This window comes from Cavia porcellus, unplaced genomic scaffold (assembly GCF_034190915.1).
Source record: "Cavia porcellus strain 051 isolate PalLab524CR breed Dunkin Hartley unplaced genomic scaffold, mCavPor4.1 scaffold_28, whole genome shotgun sequence".
Taxonomy (NCBI): Eukaryota; Metazoa; Chordata; class Mammalia; order Rodentia; family Caviidae; genus Cavia; species Cavia porcellus.
Window position 1 is genome coordinate 6,336,935 of NW_026947511.1, and position 15,440 is coordinate 6,352,374.

Sequence of the window (15,440 nt, forward strand, 5' to 3'; positions counted from 1 at the left end):
TTGAACTGAAGTATAATGGCCAATCATTTGGTACAACATCCCTCATTGGGTTGTTTTTCCTCATGCTTAGACTGAATTTATGCATTTTTGAAGACTACCAAAAAATGTGATGCTGAGTTCCTCTTTGTGCTTCACTATTAGAAGGTGCAGGATGTTATGTAGGTGAGGGGCAACTATGAGGAAAGTAAAAATAAACTATAAAGGAATGAGTGAACTACGCTAAGAGTTCGGTCACAGATGACCACTGCACATTCACTCAGTTCCATCAAGTGGGCAGATAACAGTACTGATAGCAGATCTGGGGACGCACTTACGAGGTTTACTTTTTTGTCTTTCTGAGACATGGTCTCGCTATGCAATTCAAGCTGGGCTTGAGCTCACTGTGTAGCCCAGGCTGATCTCGGAACTTGCGATGATCCTTCTGCCTCAGCCTCCGAAAGGCTAGGATTACAGGTATGTGCCACCACATCCGGCTTTTACTTAAGAGGTTATTAGACTATAATGCCAATTATTTAAGATTCTTATATCACAAATAGAGGTAGCTTTACTGTAAACATAACCTCAAATGCAAAGGCAGGAGCATTCTAAACTCATCTCAGTTACTTCTTACTCTGTAGTACCAAACCCTCATTTATTAGATCTGCAGGCTCATGGTGCACCTGTTCCTGTGTGGGCACTGAGGTGCTGCTGCAGCTGGACATAGACCCCACAGCTGAGTGAGCTCTGGTGCCTTGTCACAGAGCGGGGATGCCACACTGCAGAAGGGGAACTTGCAGTGCTTCTGGGTAGAAATGCACTTAGAAATAATGGGAATGGATAATGTTCCAGCCTCAGTTTCTATTTATGATGGTGACATGGAAAAAATACTTCTAGGTGCCCAGCATGAATCTGGACAGAGCAGCTCTGAGAGTTCTCAGACAGCCCTCCTTGCCCACGGACACAAGGTACTAACAGCTTCTGAAACAGATACATAGCACTGAAGGAAAAAACAGATGTCAGCTTGACGAGGATTATATGGAGAGAAAGAAAGAAGCTGAAAGCATCTTGAAGAAGCTCAGATTGGATATAAGACTGGTCAGGTTGGCCAGAAAATATACCAAGGAATTTCTCTTTAAACACCTGAAGCACACAGCTACTCTCAGCACGAGAAAAACGAGCGGCATGAAGAGTGGGGCATCTTCTCAGCAAAATCTCTAAAGGTTTTCCTTCTGTCTCAGCTGCTGTCTCATTTCCTACGCACTGGACTGGGATCCACACTAGAAAGCATCTGACAACCCCCACCAGCACTTTCTGATGAAGAATTGGACCTGACATTGCTGACATGGGGGGGATTTGTATCTGAGCCTGTGAGAGCTAACTTTAAGAGTTACCATGGTTGGGGCTGAGGATTTAGCTCAGCAGCATAAGTGCCTGCCTTGCAAGCAGGCAGTCGTGAGTTCGATCCCCGGTACCGATGACAAAAAAAAAAAGAGTTACCATGGTGCTCAGGTGACTGCATGACTTATTTGTTCAGCATTCCTGATTAGTAACTTGAAAGAATGCTGATCTATGAAATCAATTAATAAGCATGGAAGAGTAACATCTACTGAAAGAACTTTAGCAGACATTAGAATTGGCAATACATATTCTTTGGATACTACATATAAATAGTATAGATAATCAATATATTAGTCATATATGTAGTATTTCAAAATGAGTAATCTCAATTGTTAAAATTCTTTATATTTCAAAGAATGAGTAACACTGATATTAAAATTATTACACAAAAGTGTTTGCCCAAGAGAAATACTGTATACAATTGTTGTAATTAGATAGATGCAGATTGTCCATAAAGATCAGTTAATAAACTGTTCTTAAAGAATAAATAAAATCAAGGTACAGTACCAAAAAACCAACCAAACAAAAACAAAACAAATAAACATACAAACAAACAACCCAAAGTACGATTAGAAATTCTGCTACTGGTACACTATGCTGCTGTTGCTTTCCAGTGTGAGGGCCCCAGGCCATCACCAGGGGTGGTCATTTTTCTCATGAAGGCACCTATTATTCAATATCTGCTACCCTTTATTACTCTGGACCGCTGGATTTAATCTTATGTTTGTGTTCCATCTTTGTGCCTTCTTATACAACATTAATTTTATTGTAAGCAAATCTATCTTTTTTTTGTACTGGAAATTGAACTCAGGTCCTTGTGCTTGCTAAGCAGGTGCTATGCCACTGAGCTATCTCCTGGCCTTGTGTGCCTACTTTAAAAGACTGGAAATAGAAAAAAAAAAATTATTGCCAAATCCTTTGAAAAAAAATACACCCAGAATTTAGGTAAAATCTGTTGAATCACTGATCAACATGATCACATGTAGTCTGCAGCAGAGACAGGAGAACTGTGATTTGAGGCCAGCCTTGGTTGTACATCAAGTTCAAGGGCAACCTGTACTACACTGTAAGACCTACCTGCTCAAAAATTCAAAGAAAGAAGTAATATAATCACATGTAAATGGCAAATCACAAATCATTGTGATCTATGTATCTGAAATTTAAGAATTCATAGGTAAAATGTAAAGTTTAAGGAAGAAATAAAATTACATATATAGTATGATCATAACTGAGAAAAAGCACAGATTATTAAAAAGAAACCACAGCAAAATACTGTCACTGGAGTAGTAAAATTATGAGTAATTATCCTTTTAGATTTTTAGAAGTGTCTTATCTTTGGAGAGCTACATAAATTTAGTTTGATAATTACAAATTGATAGCTTATTATGGATAAGGTAGGAGAATCTGGAATTATGCAAAAGGATCTTATAAAGATACTAGATTAGTTTGGATTTTTAAAATGCAGAGTATTAAAAGTTTCAAATAAAAAAGGCAGTGGCTGGCTGGGCACGGTGATGTACTCTTGTAGCCCCAGCATTTGAGTGACTGAGGCAGGAGCATTGAGTTTGAGCTCAGCCTGGTCTACACAGTGAGTTCAAGGTCAGCCTGAATTACACAGCCGCAGACTCTGTCTCAAAAGAAAAAACTAGGGGAGGAGACTACTTAGCAAGAGGATGAAGCATGCCCTCCCGTGAACCAGCTGGTGCATTGGCTGGGAAGCCAGGAATGCACTCCCTAAGCAATCAGCTGATCTGGAGGACTCAAGGTAAGATAGCAGTGGTTTGACTGATTGCAGGCGTGGGGCTGGTGGTCTGGGCATTTATTTGGAAGATGGCAATGTACACTGTGGCAACTGTGAGGGCTTTCCTTCTGCCTTGTTTTTGAAATCCAATGTGTTATTTCCTTTTGCTGTTTTGTTTCATTCCTGTTTCTGGTAACCTGAGCAACTATTTTGAAGATAAAAACATGCAATATAACAACCATTTTTATCATCTTGTTTTGAAAACCTATATAGCTATTTTGTTTGTTGTTGTTGCTGTCATTTTGCTTTGTTGTTGTTTTTGAGGTTTGTTTGCATGTTCATCTTTCTGTTCTTTTTTCTCTTTAAAATAAAAAGTATATGATAGATACTGTGACATGGGAAGAAACTGTGCAAGGGAAGGGACAAACTGTAATGGGGGCAAGGAAGAATGGGTAAAGGGAAAAAGACAGTTAAGGTAGTTATATAGCTAGCTTCTGTTATGCCATTCTACAGCGATCCATCTGCACACATGTTTATAGCACACAGTTTGTAATAGCTAAATCTTGGAACCAACTCAAATGCCCAACAAGCAAGGAATGGATAAAAAAGATGTGGTATTTTTATATAATGGAATATTACTCAGTGATAAAGAAGGATAATCTTGAGGCTTTTATAGTTAGTGGCAACTTGAGACCACACTCATAAGTGAAATAAATCAAACTCATATTTGTAAATATCATATTGTCTCCCTACAACACAACTGGAAGAGTAATAAAATCCAAAATGTACAATAGATATTGTGATAATAAAAGGGAAAGAAAGTGCTCAAAAGGAAAGAACTGAATAGGGAAAAGGAGAGAAGGAAAAAGGGAAAAGATATGTATATAGGTATAAATATATGTAACTGTTAATCATTCAAAAGAAGTCTGTGCTTTCATTAATTGAACATTTTTATGCCTAAATCTTATAACCTTAACGACTATTTCTCAGATAACAAGTATGTAGCATAGTTAATTTCCTATGTTAAAAAAAAATTATGTATCATTTCTATCTTTTTGTTTTGCTTTAAAAAAAATTTTTTTTTAAACATACAAGAAACAACTCTACCTCCCCAAAGCAGCATAGTAGTGCATGCCTATAACCCCAGCACTCCGGCAGCAAGAGAGCTGTTGCTAGCTTGAGGCCACTGTGGGCTACTTTATGAATTCAAAGACCAACCTGAGCTACATAGCCAGGCTATCTCCAAAAACAAAACAAACAAACAAAAAAATAACCCACCTGGGGTAGAGAGATTCATACAAATCACCTACCTCGTAACAGTACTGTTGAACTTTATGCAAAACTTTGTTTAGGTCCTTGTTCAGCTGTTCAAGCTCTAGAACAATTGTTGCGTATCTCCGCTGAAATTCAATGCTAATGGGCATGGAATATGATTTCTGAGAAGGAAAAAAATCAATTTTTGGTTAAGGTTTTGCTTTGTGTTCATGATGCAATTTTTTTGGGTCTTTTTGAAACAGGGTTTTGCTATGCAGTTCAGGCTGGCCTCGATCTCACTTTGTAACTGAGGCTGGTCTCCAACCCATGGCGAGACTCCTGCCTCAGCCTCCCAAGTGCTGGGATTACAGGCATGTATCACCATGCCCAGCTTCATAATGTAATTTTAATGGTCTAATGATCTGTTACATCTAAAACAATCTGAAGGACAGTCACTTTTCATTAATCACTTATCATTCTGTGTATTACAATGCTCTTAGGAGATTATTCTTCCAAGTGTCATGATGCTTTTATTTATTTAAAAAAGAGATTTTATATAGAGAAAGTAAATTAAGCAAAACATTAACTGATGAATGTGTATATATATAATTCTTTTAGTCCTGCAATTTGTTATTTTTTAATATAAAGTTTTCTAAAAATTGCATCCATTCTTTTGAAGGCCTCTAGTTAAATTCAATGGATATTTTTACCTGAAGTTAGCATAATGGTTAAAATTATGAGTGTCAGAATCAGATTATATAAATTAAAATTCCTATTCTATCAGCAACTAGCTATGTAACATTTAAGGAAGCTCCTTAAGAAACTTCAGTTTCTTCAATATAAAATGAGACAAATATCTATCCAATGGGCTACTGCAAAGATTAAATGAGATGACATAGTTCTTCCTATATGGAAAATGGTCAATAAATATTAACTCTATGTTTTATTATTACCACCTTTCTGCATTTGTTTCCTACAAGCACATGTGCATGGGCTTTGATAACATTCCCTTTCCCTTCTTTACAACAATAATTGTACTCATCATTCTACTCTAGATAGACACAGCCAATGAAACCTCTATAATCAAGGCAAATTCAAGGACATTTTCCCCAAAAGATTTCTAAAAAGTGTATCACCATGTAAGAAAGCAACATTATTCCGTATGTTAATTACTCAGATAAGATCATTACACAACGTAACTGAGTTGAAACATCACACTGTAGTATGTATAAATAATATGTATAATTTTTGCCAATGGAAATTTTTTTTTTTTTTTTAGTACTAGGGATCGAATTCGACCTTACGCTTGCCAGACAGGTGCTTCTGCCACTGAGCTAACTCCTCAGCCTGGAAAAAGTTTTACAAACCTGCTTTTTCTAAGAATTGTAATAAAGGAATAAATCATTCCTAGATTGTACAGGGGAGAAATATATGTATGAATCTCAAATTACAGATTTTTTAATTTAATTTTATTTATTTTATTTTATTTTTTTTGTCTTTTTCATTTTTATTGGTACCGGGGATCGAACTCACGACTGCCTGCTTGCAAGGCAGGCGCTTATGCCGCTGAGCTAAATCTCCAGCCCCACAGATTTTTTTAGCTATCAGAAACTTAAGAGACGATGTAGTTAGCTATGTTACTTTACAGAAAATGGAATCTCTTCATATTAATAGCATATACTATTAGCTCAAAGGAGTACGCTCCTGCTTGGCAAGAGCGAGGTAGTAAGTTTGATCCTCAGTACCAAAAATTAAAAGAAATAACAAAACAAAACAGCACATACTATTAACAATGTGCTGACGATCTGACAGCAACAGCTAAGTTGAGCAAACAGGATGGCAAATGCACGAGAGGCAGTATCTGTAGTATCACGTGACATTGCGGAATCACCATGGCCAGCTTATAAGCACACTATTGTTTCTATCATGATTTCACATATGAAGTCCTGCTCCACAGCCAGTAAGTGGCATGCTTTCAAGAGCTGAAAGGAATTTGCATTTGTCATAATTCTTTTGCCACTGTGGGTAGGAAGCAGGAAAGGGAAGAGGAGACAATGCCACAAGGAGAGTAGGGGAGAGGGAGGCTCTGTCGGTAGTCATATCTAGGACATTCTACTTTTCATTTACTACTGGGACTTCTTGGAATGCTTCCCCTTTGCAGCCACAGCTTTTGTGGAGTATGGCCACCAGACTATCCAAAAGATCTACAGATTATAAGAATGAAAAGATAAATAGGACATTGTCTTGTTGAGAACTACCTACTACTCAGGACATGTTTGGTGTAATCAAAATATACAGTGAACGCTTGCTTAAACTTTAAAAACTTATAATAAGATATACCGCCATTAATCCTCCTCAAAATCTTCTCCATTACTTTGAAGACAACCATCATTTTTGCCAATTTCTGAGCAATTCTAGAAGTCTGCTTTCATATCTTTACATAGCATGATCAAAAATATGGTCAATGCTGCTGTCTTTTGCCTTAGTGAGAAGCAGGCTTGTAAACACATTAAGATGCATCCTCATCTATCTCATTCACTGGATCTGGCACCATGGGACTTCTGGCTCTCCCCCAAAGCATAATGACAATAAAAGGTAAAAGCTGTGTACTAATTCAGGACAGTGAGGCAGCCAGAATATTGCGACTTTATGAAGGTGAATCTCTAGAACTGCCTCACACAGTGGCGAGAATAGAGTAAGTTCAAAACAAGGGGGAGTATTTTGAGGGAGAATAATGTATCTTTTACTATAAGAATTTTTTTGGGGGGATCAGGGATTGAATTTATGACATTGCACTTGCCAGGCAGGGACTTGTGTCACTGAGCTAAACCTCTGGCCCGCTGTAAGAAATTTTTAAAACATGTAAACAAAACATTTTTTGGATCACACCACCTAAAGGTATAATTGAGTATTTGATCAAGTCTCTTTTTATAGACTCAGAACTAGTTAATCAAAATCAAGACCATGAAAAGCTCAGTACGTTCTCACACAGAATTCTTCTGAGTATTGAAAATACCTATCCCTATCTTATTGTTCAACATTTTAGTCAACTATTTAAGACTTGTAAAGTGCAGCATGGTGGCATACACGTATAATCCCAGCACTTGGGAGGATCACTGTGAGTTCAAGCCCAGCCTGAGCTCCATAGTGAGCTCAAGGTCAGCCTGTATTATATATTGAGGCCCTGTCTCCAAAAAAAATTTAAAAAAGCAAAGGATTCATATATACATATCAACATGTACAAAGCTGGAAGATGGCTAACATGTTAAATAATAGACTGATATCACTAATGAACCATAAAAAACAAAAAGCAAAAAATAAAAAACCTAGGTTAAGTGTTATAGCAAACAACTGTAATCCCAGAACTCTGGAAGGCTGAGGCAGGAGCTCTGTAAGTTTGAGCTCAGCTTGGGGAGCTTAATAGACTCTGTCTCAAAATGAAAAATAAAAAGGGCTGGGGATGTAGCTGTGTGTGAAGGTCCTGGGTTCAAGACAATACTACAGGGGAGTCATTTGTATGTGTATGCTACTCGTACTCTTTGCTCATTGTCTTCTATGTGGTTGATCTTCATTTTATTGAGGGAACATTTTACATTTTAGAGCAATCAGTCTCTTGTGACATGAGCTGCAAATACTTTCCCTCAGTTTGTTCTCTCTGTTTTACTTACATGGTGATTCTTGCTATGAGAACATTTTTCATTTTTAGGTAGGAAATTTATCACTATTCTAACTTCTGAATTTTGTACCATGTTTAGAAAATTTTGACATTCTTTAAATAAATGAACTATTTTGGAGTTTTGATTACATCTTTTTATAGTCTCCTACTCATGGAATGCAATATTTTTTTAAATCTCCAAGTACTGTATATGATTTCCCTTCTAGTTTTAGGATGTAATTGACAAAATTTATATGATGCCCTGATAGATGTATACTTTGGAATGATTAAATTGGTCTAATTGACATGTATCACCTGATGTATTTTTGTAGTCAGAACACTTAAGACCTCCTGTTTCAACAGCTTTCCAGTAAAAAATACATCGCTGAGTATAATTGTTACACCATACATCAGATCTCCAGCATTTATCCTAACTGAAACTCAATGCTTTAATCAATCTCTATTTGAAGGATATTAACTTTTAAAATTCCTTTTGTCTCTAAATTAAGCTTAGAAACAGGTTTTTCTTTCTACTTTGCTTTTTCTTTCATGCAATTCATTTTCTTGTATGGCCAGTACTTTTGTGTTGCTTATATTTAATGAAGAAATGGGTAACTTCTATGGGTTTCCTGGTTTTTCCTTCTCCAAGTTTCTTTAGACAAATGTAACTATGAATGTGCATTAATTCTCCCTTATATCTGATTTCACTTCCTCAGATTTTAGTTACTTGTAGTTAATCACTGTTTGAAAATATTAAATTGACAATTCTAGAAATAAACCATTCATAAATTTCAAACTGTGTACTATTGTCAGTCGAATGAGAAATTTCAAGGCCTGCCACTGGAACGTGAAGCACTGTCCTCAGTTACTTAGCAGCTGTCTTGGCACTGGTTGAGGTGCAGCACTCGTGTTCCAGATCTGCACACTTGGTCCAACACAGCATCATGCCCACCGTGCCGTTTGTTTCCCATATTGTACCTCCACACAATGAGCATGAGCACAACACAATGATCACTTGTGAGTCCACACACATATTTATTATAGCACACTGTTATAATGTTCTGTTTTATTACTGATTGCTTTTAATGTCTTACTATGTTAATGTATAAAGGCAGGGTCCCCAGCAACCCACTTAGGACCCCTTCTGTCTCTCTCAGACAGAAGCTTTCTTTCCCCAATAAATATACTCTGCTCTTAAAAAACAAAGTTATTGAGCTGGGTGTGGTGGCGCATTCCTATAATCCCAGCACTTGGGGAGCTGAGGCAGATGGATCATGGCAAGTTCGAGACCAGCCTGGGCTACAAAGTGAGCCCTAGGCCATCCTGAATTACATACTGAGACCCTATCTGAAAAAAAAAAAAAAAAAAAAACCCAAAACAACAAAAAAAGTTACCACAGGTATGTAGGTACAGGAAAAAGTGCAATCCTCTCAGGTTTTAAGCATCCCTTGGGGGTCATGGAACTTGTCCCCCATGTTTTTGTGGGATGACTGTAATGGCGGGATGTCAACTACCAGCTTGTGCTTCAGAGGGAAAGCAGGTAGCTGTCAGGCTGTGGGCTTCCCAAATGCTAGAATAACTCTCTTGGGTAAAACCTCAAGCTAGATTTTAGTGTTATGTTATTTGTTTTAACAGAACAGTCTAACTTACATAGAATGATGTACACAAAAGAAAATTGTACATTTCAATGAGTTACTACCCAGTAAAACACCTGAGTTTTAAAAAAAGAGTTCTTACAAAGTTAAGCACATACCTACTGTAAGCTAAAGGAAAGGAAAACACATGTCCATGCAAAGGTTTGTACATGAATACTCCGAGCAACTTTCGCTGTAATAGTTAAAACTGTAAACATCCAAATGTCTATCAACTGGTGAGTAGATAAATTATGGAACATCTACACAATGAGCTACTAATTAGCAAAAAGAAAGAAACTTTGGAGCTGGGAATGTACCACATTTATCTCTGAAAATGAGCCCTAAATCTCTGAAAATAAGCCCTAATTGGAGAATAAGCTGTTGTAACACATAATGGATTTACTGACAAACTGGAGTACAGACATGTAACTACATACCGATACTGGATTGGCACAGTTGGGTTTAATATAAATCTATGTTATGTGTTATAACAGTTGTATTTAATATTCTTGTGTGAAATAAAGGAACATTTTCTGAATTTGGTGCCTACAGTTTTTCATTGCCTTTGTGTAGACAATTATCTTAACTGTTAGCACTTTTGTTGCCATTCCTGTCTCTTAATTCTTCAATCAACACTTCATTTACTACAAACTTTGTGAAGCTCGGCTTGCAAGAGATCATAACTTGGGTGAAGAATTCATGAGATAAAAATCACTGACAGCTGTGTTACCAATGCACTAGTAGCACCCTGCGCGGATGGGAAATGCTCATTTGAGGAGTGCTATTGCTGGATGTGAGGGTTTGAGACTGATGGCTCTATAAGGAATGGAGTCATAAGAAATTCAGGCTGGAATCTGGGGTTTGGAGAGTTATGACAATGTTCCAAAAGACAACATGACTACATCTGAATAAATGTAGACAGTTATACATGAATAAACATACATTACTGTACATAAAAAAATGAGACATTCAATATTTTGCAGTAAATATAAGACTTGGTCTTATTTTCAGGGGAATATAAAAAATATGGTAGCCAGGGATATAGCTCAGCAGCATAAGCATCTGCCTGGCAAGCATTAGGTTGTAAATTCGATCTCCAGTCCCCCCCCCCCCCCAAATGGTAGCTCAGTAGGAGAATGCTTGCTTAGCTACGGAAGATCTTGGGTTCTAGGTCATGTGAATTCTGAAACATACAACCAAATGGATGACTCTAAAAATTATTATGCTGTGTGTGGAGATTCCTTAAAAAAAAAACTAGGATTGGAGATCCCATTGAACCAGCAATTCTTCTGGGAATCTTCCCAGAAGGATTAAAAACATCATATCACAGTGATATATGTGCAACCATGTTTATAGCAGCACAGTTTATAATAGCTAGATCTTGGAAACAGCCTAAATGCCCATCGACTGAGGAATGAATAAAAAACATGCGGTATTTTTATACAATGGAGTACTACTCATTCATAAAGATGGATAAACTGGAGACTTATAGATAAATGGATGCAACCTGAGAACATATTCATAAATGAAATAAATCAGATATGCATATGTAAATACTTTATTGACTCACTAGGGTGAGAAGCTTAAACAATAAATGTATATACATGTATGTATGTATATATATATATATAAAAGTTATATATATGAAAGTTTCTGTGAGTTCATGGAATGGAAATGTTTGTGCTAGTATTGTTTGGACAATTAAATGTAGGTATCTTGTACTCTGAGTAACTGATTTGAAGATAACAATATACAATGTACATAACATTGTTATGCCATTTTTTTTCTTTTTTTAGTACTGAAAGTTGAACTCACAAACTTGAGCTTGTTAGGCAGGTGCTGTGCTGTTGAGCTAAATCCCCGGTCCTAACTCCCTAATTACTGTGTTTTGAATTTTTTTTTCTCTTTAACATAAAATAGATTTGAAAAGAAAAAAAGAAGAAGAAAATTATTATGCTGAAAAAAAGCAGGCAGAAAAAGAGATTGCACTGCCCCCTTCTGTGGTCTGGACTCCACGTACTCATTTCTAATTGTACCCACTCTTGCCTTCCTGGAGCAAGCCCTACTTGGCTGCAGTGATGTACCCTGTGTATTAACAATTTTAAAATACTTGGTTTAGGATTCTTGTATCTCTGTTCACAACTGAGAGTAGCTGTGCTTCTTTTGTAATGTTTGCGCTCAGTTTTGGGGTCCTAACTTAGAACATGGAAGGCTTGCTAATCTTCTATCCTGGGCCCTTCTCTAGATTCTAGTTTTATTATTTTTTTTTTTTTTTGTACCAGGGGTCAAACTCACAACCTAGCACTTGCCAGGGAGGCGCTTATGCCACTGAGCTAAATCCCCAGCCCTTGTTTCAATTATTTAAGTCCTTTATTAACAGATGTCTGCAGTTTTTTGACTTTTTTTGAAAACAAACAAAAAGATCAAATTGCAAACTTTTCTTACAAATCAAAAATGAAGTTCTTAAAAATCTCAACTTGATCCAATAAGAAACCATTTAAAAACCTTTAAAGGTGTATTGAGAAAAACCAGGCTTTTAAAAAGAACCACATTTGTCATTACCAAAAAGAGATGTCTTTAGGTAAAAATACTAGCAAAAAGCAACACTTGACATCTTCAGTTCCAATCTTAAGTTCATTTCATGCTGCTGGAATTTTGTTCTCATTTCTTCTTGTTGGAAGACTAAGCCGGATGATGGGACAGATGTTAAACCTGCCTTTCCTAAGTCCAACCCTGCTCTCGGCTGGTAAATCTGGGGCCCCTGTCTCTTTTGCCACCTTTGACTTAGGGTCTTCCAGGTGTCTGCTTTGGTAATTCACACCAGGGATACTGAGGTGGTTGCTGACCTCGGGCCTCTTTCTTGCTGTCCTCTCTAGGGTGTGTTTGGTGAAAAGAGTCCCTGTGGAATCATGGTCTGTAAACTCAATACATATTCTGCCTTGCTCTCCTGCACACTCTATCCCTTCTCAAGCACAGCAAGGCAGGAATCCTGTCGTCACAGTCCACAGGATCTCCTGCATGTGGTAAGGAACCTTCGCCTGTGATAGGGTAGACCCTGCATGGTTGGATCTGGCTTTAGGTGTGCTCTGTGGGCCTGCATTCTTCTCCACTCTCACTGTTCTGGACATTCTGCCAGCAACTATGTGGAGGACACTGCAATGCAGGCAGCATCTAGCATGGTGAGGCCTGCTGCACATTTTACATCCCTGAACCAGAAACTCCACCAGGACCCAAGACATTTGCTATCTCTGCACTCTTTTCTCCTTCAGCAACACCAGACTCCACAGTCTCTCCATGTCCTACACTGTGGTGGGACTTCCTGAGGCTGTTCTTTACAGCAGTCTGGTACATAAATTCAGACTGGTTGGTGTCATTCCTGTTGATGAAACCATGTCCATTTCTTAAGTGAACCATTTTACTGTTCCCCAAATCTTCGCTGCAATGACCTTCTTGTCTGTGTCTCTGCCTATGGTGCATGGGGTGGGGTTGGCAGTACTGAGGATGGAGGTGCTGCTGGGTCTCAGTCTGGCTGCCTGTGGGAATGGTGACAGAGCCAGCTGGGTATGAGGGTTCCTCGTGGGCTAGCTGGGGCTCTCTGGGGTTATCTCCCTTCACCAATGGAGCTCTGGCCTCCAATTTTGTCTCCCCAACTCCTGCAAGGCTTTCAAGAATGCATTGAATTTCTCTTTTCTACAACTTGCAGCAGTCCAGTTCTCCGTTCTGAGTTTCTTTCTTTTTCTAGATTCAAAACTTCTTAACCTCTTATTAACACTTTAGTGTCTCCAAGTTACTTCCACAGTTTATTAGAGGAAATACTTGTTTTTAGTGGGAAGTTTCATTCAAATTACTGAGTCTACATTACCCAAAGCAGAAAAAAAAACTTTTCCAGATAGTGAATTCAAATTCCTTTGGGAGTATCTGTTCTATTCCCTTTGAGCAAATACCATGTTTGAGTGCCATCCCTGGGAAGAAGGGCAGTTCAGACCTTGCACTAATCCTCTTAAAAACCCTGCTTCTCTGCTTCTGCACTTCATTGTATTTGCCAACTCTGGGCTGACCACCTCTTCAGGCCTCCAGTATGGTTTCTGTTTCACCAAACAATATGCAGAAAAGATTCTGAAATTTCACTTTGTTAAGCAGACTGTTCTATTTTTTCTATTTCATATTTTGTATGGAATTATAAAAAGGAAAAAAGCACATGCTCAGTTCTTAAACTAGACGTTTTATTAAATCTTTAAAAACTCCATATACTACAGCAATTTTAAGAAGTTATCTTAGAGTCTTGAATGTTTCTACCACAAAGAAATGACAAATATTTGAGGTGATAGATATGCTTATCACAATGTGAACATTATACAATGGATAAACTGAAGTATCTATCACAAGGTATTCCATAAGCAGAATGTATAAATATGCAAAAATTTTATGTGTAGGTTAAAAATAGAACTTATTCTACACACAAGACACAAATGCATAAAGTTATATGGATAAGGATAGCTACTACAGCAGTATTTTAGTAAAACAGTAGAAAATAATCTAAATATCATTAATAGTTTAAATTATAGTACAATATAACAATTAAAAAAGAAGACATAAACCAATATATAATAACATAATCATATTCTGAGAATAAAATTTAGAACTACTTGATAGTATGTTCAGGAAAATAAATCTGAACGTACATATAAGTAAACATGTTAAGATATAATATTTATGGGGAGGAATTATAAAGAACTACTGCTTTCCTCATAAATAAGTTCATAACATTTATATTTTTATAAGAATTATTTTTCATCATAAGTAAAACATCAAACCAAGTAGACCTTTTTCTTCAAAAAGCTCACATGCCAAAGAAGCCAACCCAACTCCAGAATAGATCTTTATTTGAAATTAGGTAAGACCAACTGAGTAAAAAGCAAGCTCAATACTCCTGGATCTAGCTAGTGATAATGAAAAATTCCTAGCTAGTGATAATGAAAGGCAATGATTCAATTATGCATAAAGATAAGAGAAATGATTAAGTCATCAGAAGAAACAGAAGTGGGAGGCGCACTAAAAATCACAAAGAACAGAAACAGAACTGATGGAAAGTGAAATGAGAAGTAGAGAACAGCTGGAAGAAAAGCACATACAACTCTGTGTTTAAGATCTGTAATGGCAGTGTGTTATGGCTAACCTTTTCTCAATCTTTCACAGACTGTGTATCTATAATACTAACTTCGTATTATGCTTAAATGAGCTGAATGGGATAGAGAAGACTGTTTCAGTGTCTATACTACGAAATAGCAGTGCAATTTTTTTTAAGACAGGGTCTCAGTCCAGGGATATAATTCAGTGGCACAGCACCGGCCTGGCAAGCACAAGGTCTTGAGTTTGATTCCTGGTACGGAAAAAAAAAAAAAAAAAAGACAAGGTCTTGCTATTTAGTTTAGGCTGGTCTTGAACTCACTATGTAGCCCAAACTGGTATCAAACTCACAGCAGTCCTTTTGCCTTAGCTGTGCCACCATGCCTGGCCACAATAGCAGTATAATTTTGGACTGAAATTCACTGAAATGTTTCTGGTTTTCAGTTTCCAATGCCAAAGATGAAAAAGTCACATTAGATAATGTCACAGTACTGTACTTTGCCCCCTGGGCCTATTACTAAGCCCTCCCATACTTTCACCTTTCATTCAGTGTTTTCAATCAGAGATATCTGAGGTAAGGCCTATTTACCACCCTACAAGCTTTTTTTTTTTTAACAAAATGTGAATTCTTTATGATTCAAAGGCTTTTTTT

General features: G+C 37.3%; 1 protein-coding gene and 1 pseudogene across 4 annotated transcripts in view; one reads left to right on the forward strand and one right to left on the reverse strand.

Moving 5' to 3' along the window:
• Positions 1–15,440, reverse strand: part of Lin9 (lin-9 DREAM MuvB core complex component) — a 64,258-nt gene that overhangs the window by 2,553 nt on the left and 46,265 nt on the right. For all 4 annotated transcript variants that reach the window (XM_003462363.5, XM_013143535.3, XM_063239413.1 and 1 more), the window contains one exon: positions 4,429–4,554. In XM_003462363.5, coding sequence (XP_003462411.1) covers positions 4,429–4,554 — 126 coding nt within the window. The remainder of the gene's footprint in view (positions 1–4,428; positions 4,555–15,440) is intronic.
• On the forward strand, positions 152–1,294 carry LOC111754449 (BCL2/adenovirus E1B 19 kDa protein-interacting protein 3-like; annotated as a pseudogene).